General features: G+C 34.9%; 1 protein-coding gene across 2 annotated transcripts in view; it reads left to right on the top strand.

The window, feature by feature from the left end:
- Positions 1 to 7798, top strand: part of LOC110021042 (selenoprotein F) — a 36593-nt gene that overhangs the window by 11013 nt on the left and 17782 nt on the right. For both annotated transcript variants that reach the window (XM_020719369.1, XM_020719370.1), the window contains exon 2: positions 5445 to 5503. In XM_020719369.1, coding sequence (XP_020575028.1) covers positions 5445 to 5503 — 59 coding nt within the window. The remainder of the gene's footprint in view (positions 1 to 5444; positions 5504 to 7798) is intronic.

Here is a 7798-nt window from a genome sequence, read left to right as displayed (position 1 = left end):
CTCTATAGGGAACCAGGAACCCAGATAAAATAAACCCTATCTAATCTTTATGTTAGATAGGGGAACTTGTTGGCCTTTTTATAAAAATATTTCGCAGACCAAACGGATGTCACAAATTGTTTAGTCTAGATGATTGAATCCCTATTACAAAGTAATATATTTATTCTTCGGGATAAGTGTATTGCTTGTAGTATTGTGTTAAATCATCTAAGCTATTTAAAATGTGAGACTCGTTTGGTCTCACTTATTTTAAAAATTAAAAAAAATGTTACTTCTTTAAAAAGGTTATATTTATATTTAAATTATTTTCAAAATCATAAAATCATCACCGTTTCCAAACTACGAAAGTTAAGTTGAACAATAAAACGGCCGACAGATGTATATATATATATATATATATATATGCCGCAAACCTTGGCCTGTTGGTGGCGGGGTCACTGTAAGTCCCCTCAGGTCAAGGGTTCGATCTCACCGTGATGCGGAGACTCTGGAATTTTAGCCACATATGCATATTAGTAGATGTATAAAGATGTCTTAAAATAATTTATGTATGAAGAATGAAATAGTTTTTATGTAAATGCATGCATGTGCATGTTTAGAGGTGGATTTCACCCCCTAATAATACAGGTAGGGGACACCACTGTACCCGAGTGCGAAGTGTTTTTCTACGATCACAAACAATTGTGGACATAGATAGGGTGGAGGTTGTGGTGGTCGAAAAAGTGGAAAAGGGTGCTACCAGACAAAGTTGTTGGTAGCAGAGGAAGAAGAGACATGTGTTGTTTTTACTAATGAGGATCACGAGTGTTTGAAGTTGTTGAAGCGAAAGAAGAAAGTAGGAGGAGATATGACTGAGGATGCTTCCAATCAGTCGTCATAAAAAAGTAACATTGTTTTGTATGCGCTCTGACAAATGTGTTTGTGATACACATGCTCCTCTCTATTTCCATCATTGGATCATCAGAATGTATAGTAGATTCCGACACATTTCGACATGTGACAAGTACTGTTAGAGTTTCTTCCTATACTCTCTTAGCACTACTGGAGAGCATGTAGACTGCTGATGGTACAATATAACCTGTAGTTGGTAAGAGCACAGTGAGGGGTACCAATCATATGACTTTGTCCAATATTTTGCATGCTACTTCTTTTCTAGTGAATTTTTTATTCAATAGTGCTATTACCTCTCTAACTAAAATATATTGTTTCTTTTGATATTTCAAATGTGATCTTTCAAGAGAAATGGACAGGTCGGATACTTGAGATTGGAACGTGACATAGTGGACTTTGGTACTTAGATCGGGAGGGGATGAACTTAGCTTTGGCACCCATGGTAGAGAGTGTTGGAGTAGGAGAATATGGGAGGAGTGTGTAGGATAAGTTGTTGCTACATCCTAGATGTATGGGAAATAAATAAAAGCTTGTTTGTGGTGCTTGTGAGTTTGACAAGCTTATTAGAAGCCTTTATATAAGTTATGGGAATAGAAATTCTGATATTATTGACTTGATACATTCTGATGTTTTGGGACCTTGTTCTATAAGTTCTATGAATGGTTATTGATATTTTGGAACTTTTATTGATTATTTTTCTCATGTTGGTTATATTTGATGAAAAATAAGGGTGATGTGTTTGTTTGCTTCAAAGTCTTCCATAAGACAGTAAGACTCAATATGGTCATTAATGAAAGTATTGAGATCTGACAATGGGATAGAGTATACCCACAAATCATTTGAGGAATACTTATTAGCCCAAGTGATATAGCATCAAACCACATATCCATACATACCGACACAACATGGAGTAGTGGAGAGAAAAAATAGACCTTTTTAGAGGTAGCTCGAAGCATGATGATTACAATGAATGTCTCAAAGCATTTATGGGGGCAAAGAGTTTTGACTGTTGCTCAATTGATCATCAGGATGACATCGAGGGTATTGGATTGGAAGTTTCCTTGTCATATATTGGAAAAAGATAATAGCGGGATTCTCCCAATGAAAGTGTTTGGATGTATATGTTTTGTGAAGGATAATAGATCATTTTGGGAAGCTGGATCACAGAACTGTGAAATGTGTGTTCGTAGGTTGTTCTGCTACCCAGAAGAAGTATGTCTGTTGGAGCCCGATAGATAAGAGACTGTTTGTGAGCATGGATGTGTCATTTAGAGAATTTGAACTGTACTAAACCTATGAGGTGACCTCACCCTTCGGTGACTCACTAGATACTGAGATATCAAGCAAGAGGGGTGAGTAGCAATGGTGATAGTGGTTTATGTGGGAGCAATGCCTTGTCGTGTGATGTGGGTTGAATCAGTTGAGGAATCGGAAAAAAAAGAGGTGAACTCGGAGGTGGTGGGATTCAGGCTGAAGGTGGTGAGCTAATGGTGTACATGAAGAAGAAAACAAAATGAGGGAACGGTGCCCACAGTGCCACTTATGTCAGCTATTGCCTTGTCCCGATTTTCCCTAACGCTTGAGGCGCTTACACCATCCATCTCCGACTCAAAACTCGCAGGTGATATGATTCTTCCTCCATCTTCTCCTAACCCCTCAACTTTTAGGACTACTTTTAGTAGCAATGCGGTACGTCCTCTCAATCGTTTTTGGTGAGAACATGACATTGCTAATTTTATTTCACATTCTAACGTATCACCTTAATATGGAGCATTCATTGCATTTTTGAACGTTGTCTCTTTACTCAAGTGTTAGCTGGTTGCTAAGGAGGATCTCAAGTGAAAAGCGGCTATACATAAAGAACTTAGAGCTCTTGATAAAATTGAATATGGGTGATAGTGCCACTACCAGCAGAAAAAAAGACAGTTGGGTGCAAGTTGATCTTTACAGTGAAGCAAATTCCAGACGAGAAGGTAGAGTGGTACAAACAACGATTGGTGGCGAAATAGTACAATCAGACATGATATTGACTATGATGAAATCTTTGCAACAATAGCAAATGTGACCACAATGAGAACACTGGTTTGTCTGGCAATGAATGGTGAGTGGAGACTACACCAACTTGATGTGAGAATGTATTTTTTCATGATAAGTTATTGGAAGAGGTATATATGAAGATATCATAAGGATTCGATACAGCCCAAACAGTGGGCAAGGTGTGTAGGCTCAAGAAGTTATTGTGTAGCTTGAAGCAGTCTCATCGAGCCTGGCTTAACAAGTTTAGAAAGACTATGGTAGACATGAGATATAAGCAGATCAGTACAGACCATACGGTATTATTTCAAGAACATAAAGGGGACATCATATACTTGCTATGTATGTTGATGACATCATTGTTACCGGTGATAATGAGACAGAGATTGACCAACTAAATATAAGATTGGGCAATGAATTTGAGGTGAAAGCTCATGGACGGATCAACTAATTTCTTGGGATTGAAGTGACCCATTGACTTGAGGGATGGTCTTGTCCCGGAGAAAGTATTTACTAAATCTCTTCACGGACACATACATGTTGGGTTGCAAACCTGCAGTCTCTCCAATTGACTAGAAGGGCAAGCTGAGTGAGAGACAGGAGAACCGGTTGATTGTGAGTAGTACCAGAGATTGATGGGTCATCTAATCTATCTGTGTCACACTCGACCCGACATCTCTTTTGCAGTGAACGTGGTGAGCCGTTGCATGTATGATCTAAGGAAGGGCAATATGGATGTTTTATATCAGATTCTGATGTATCTGAGGAGTGCACCAGGGAAGGGTTTGGTATTTAGGAAGAATGACTGTGTAGACAATTAAGCCTTTTATGATGTTGATTGAGCGAGTTGTGCAGATGACAGAAGATCCACCTCAGGATACTGCTTATTCGTAGGGGAAACTTGGTCTCTTGGAAGAGCAAGAAACAGCTTGTAGTAGCGAGGTCAACAACAGAGGAAAATGCAAGACCTTGGCCTTAGGAGTTGCCGAGATTATGTGACTGAGAGCCTTGTTGATCGAGCTCAAGGTGGACCAAGGAACTCAAATGAAGTTGTGGTGCGACAGCAAATCGTCAATTAACATTGCCAACAACTTGGTGCAACACGATAGAACCAAACATGTGGAGATTGATAGATTCTTCACATGAAAAAACTGAATAACGGGCTAATAGAGCTAAATCATGTCGCCACCGGAGAGCTAGTTGTTGACCGCCTCACTAAAGGACTTAGTTCATTAGATTTGTCTAGGTTATGTGACGAGATGGGCTTAGTGGATATCTTTTGCTTATCTTTGAAGAGTATTAAGAATTGGACCTTATATAGGGTCCTATTGGTAAAAAAGAATTAGTTTGGGAAGACTTCTTCAATATTCCCTTTTTATAAATGTGCAACGCTGGTTTGTAAAATCATTGTAATACCTTATTTAAGCCCATGTTATGAATGTGCAACACAGGCTTCAAACATTTCTTTAAGTTCATAAAAAGAAAATAATACATTGTTGAAATACATCATCCCATCTCATGATAACCAATGTCATCAGAATCTCAATAAAGGTAAATGCAGAACAACTTGTATTAAGAAAATTTATCAACATCTAACGCCAATGACCTATTGTCAAAGACCTACTCTTTCTTTGATTCAAGCCGGAAGCAGCTGCCTTACTATCTCGCCTTGAGGATTACCCAGTAAGCCATCTTTAACTGTAATTCTTTTTTCTTAGTATTTATGATTTACTTCTATTAGACCTCCAAATATCACTACAAGAGGCAACAGTCCCAAAATATGAGGCTTGCCACCTTCCTAGTCGTCCACAATCTTTTTTCCTCCCGGTTTTCTTAGTCTTTTAGGTGGCTGTTGTTTACTTGGATTTACTTAGGGATGGGAACTTGAAGTGTGAATGGAATTCTAATGGCCTTTTCAAGTACTAGGTGCAGAACTTCTTTTTGGTTATTTTATAGATTAATTTTTTTCCTGCAGTAAACATTAATGTCATCCGTTGAAAGCATCGTATGTTTCATGCATTATAGATTTGCTTTAATTTATCAGGGCTTTAGGAACTTACTATTACTTTTTATCTTTTTGGAACTGTTATTTTGATCTCTTTTGTGGTTGATACGCATAAGAATTTTGTAACATTGATGCCTACTTTGAGTGCTGATCATGAACCCCGGCTCTATATGCTTACGTTGCAACTTTTGGCTTTACAGAAACCATCATCTTGTTAGTAAGGCTTTATGGTAGAGGCACATTGTTTCTAACCTCCAATGTTTGAAGGATATTGTCTTTGTTGAAGCCAAATTAACTGTATTCTTTAATTAATTTCTTGACTACCATGGAAGAATTTCTTTTGTGTAAAAAACATGGGATATTGGTTCAGGCGAGTTATCTATGCTTGTCTATATCATAATCTCTCAATTACATAGTGTGTACCTGATGAGCATCTGCAAGATCTAAGATTCATTTCATAATGTAGTCAGATTAATATGATTAAGCTCAAAAGTGTCATTTGCTGCCAATGCAGAATTGGTATCTGATTGCCGCAAGTGTTGTTCAGATGATACTAATGATTCCTCGAGCAAGGTAAAAATCTTTTATATCCATCTATTAAGTTTTTTTTTTTTAATAATTGGTCTGGGAAGCTACTATTCATTTCCTACTAGTTTGTGTGGACGCCCAAAATTAATGACTAACCATCACATGCATTAATAGAATTACACTGTAAAGCTTATTGGCACTTTTGTTTCCGTTGAAACTTGAAATCAATGAGATAAAATTTATTTGTTTTTAGTTATAATAATATTTAGTTTTCAAACTTACGTAAACAAACATTTCTTTATACTAAGTTGGGTGATTTTTGGTGTTTGATGTAGGTAGTTTTTTACTTGCTTTACCATTAAAGACATCTTGTTTAGGAATTTCATAGCATTAACACTTAGAGATCTATGATTTGAATTCTTTCATGTTTCGACAAGAACATATTATTCCACTGATCTTAAACCAAAAGAATGAGGGGAGCAAATATCTTTGCAAATTTATCATCATTATTTTTGAAATACCAATGTTTTTAAAATTTTGGTATTTTTTTCCTACTAATGCTATTGAAACTATCAATTGCATTGTATACTAGTTAGCACTTATGATTAAACCTGTTAATGCTAATATCAAATGATAAAGATTGAGAATTGAAATTAGGTTGGCAACTAATAACATAATTTACGTTAATATTCATGAATCAAATTCAAATTTGAGTTTTAATAGTTTTAGTATTTTCCCATAAATGATGCTCCACGATTTAACCAGATCTCCGAGAGAACTAGAAAAAAGTTTGCTTGGAGTTTACTTGTAAATAACAAACAACTAAACCTGCTTGTGGTGAAAAAAATTATAAGAGTTGGCTAGGATGTCCTCAACAATTGGTGTGCTTCGCCAATGATAGTGAAAATTGAACAAAGGATATGTATAAAACTAAGATTTAGAAATGTTATGTGCAATTTAAGAAAGGTTATAGGTTATTATATGTTGTTAAGAAGATAACAATAAATTTGATATTGATATAGTAATTGACAGAGTTCAAAAATAAAATTATGAAGAATAATTAACTTGGTGATATAGTGATTGCTATTAATTTAGTTATCAATGAGGTCATCGTATTCTCAAGTCGAATTAGAAGATAGTTTAAAAAAGAATTAGTTTGGGAAGACATTGATGAACTATTATAGCATATACATGTGGAAGAAAGGAAAATTATTAGGGGTAACTTAAACATATAATAGTTAGGAATGTAAATGAGCCAAGCTTAAGCGAGCCTAGTGTTTGTATTGTTCAGCTCGTTTGAAATCTTTTTAGATCGAAATAGGCTTGTCTTTAAAATGACTTGTGGATATTATGTTTGTGTTCGATTTGATTGAAATTCGTTTGTTCGTTTCAGCTCATGTTTGGCTCAAAATTAGCTTGAATTATTTATAAAAATGAATAAAATTTAATATTTTTTAAAACACAACATAAAAATTTTATAATAATAATATTTATTTATTTATGTAATTCGAGCCAAAATGAGCTAAACACGATCAAATAAAAGTTTGTTCGTGTTTGGCTTGTTTATAGATCGAGCTCAAAAGAATTGCTTGTGTTTTGTTCGTTTGTTTAACGAACAAATCAAACACGAGTTGTTCACGAACGACGAGCTTTTTTGTCAACCCTAGTTATAGTAATATGACTTAATTCATTTTACATATGGAATAGTCGATAGATATGCAAGGGAAAACTATAATTGATTTCACAATAGTGTAGGATGAATATCTACTATAAGAAATGAAGTGGATTTTTTTTTGGTTTAAAACTGAAGTCATTAAATAAAAAATGGCTTTCTTTTTATTTAGCTGGAAATAAAATCTTTTTTCAAAGGTTTTAATACCACTTTAAGGGACAGTTAAAATCCCACTTCCAGGGAGAGTTTAATTGCATATAATAGATTATTGTATTATGAACCTAAATCATATGGTTGTTAAAAGAATGTTAAAAAAAAAAAAAAATCACCCCAAGATAAGATCGTAAAATTCGAAATGTGAGAATTTATTAATATGTCAAGATAGGTTTCTAATCAATTTAATTTGGAAACATTTTGTTATCCATACTTGATATGGGAAAGATGACTAGTTCCATTACGAAGATTTTAATTAAAATTTTTGATTCTATAATCAGTTTGTATATTTGTAAGGAAACATGGTGGTGGATTGAGGAGGTATTAAAGATTGTAAAGATAAAATATGTAATTTGAAAAGTTGCTAAAGATAATTACTATCAAGGTTTTATTTATTATAAGAAAGCTGGAACGTATGTAAAGAGGGTAACAGACAAAGCAAAAGCTACAATTTT

The sequence above is a fragment of the Phalaenopsis equestris genome, unplaced genomic scaffold, assembly GCF_001263595.1.
Source record: "Phalaenopsis equestris unplaced genomic scaffold, ASM126359v1 Scaffold000118, whole genome shotgun sequence".
Classification (NCBI taxonomy): Eukaryota; Viridiplantae; Streptophyta; class Magnoliopsida; order Asparagales; family Orchidaceae; genus Phalaenopsis; species Phalaenopsis equestris.
The sequence above is the reverse complement of the archived record's forward strand: the minus strand, read 5'-3'. Positions and strand labels throughout refer to the sequence as shown.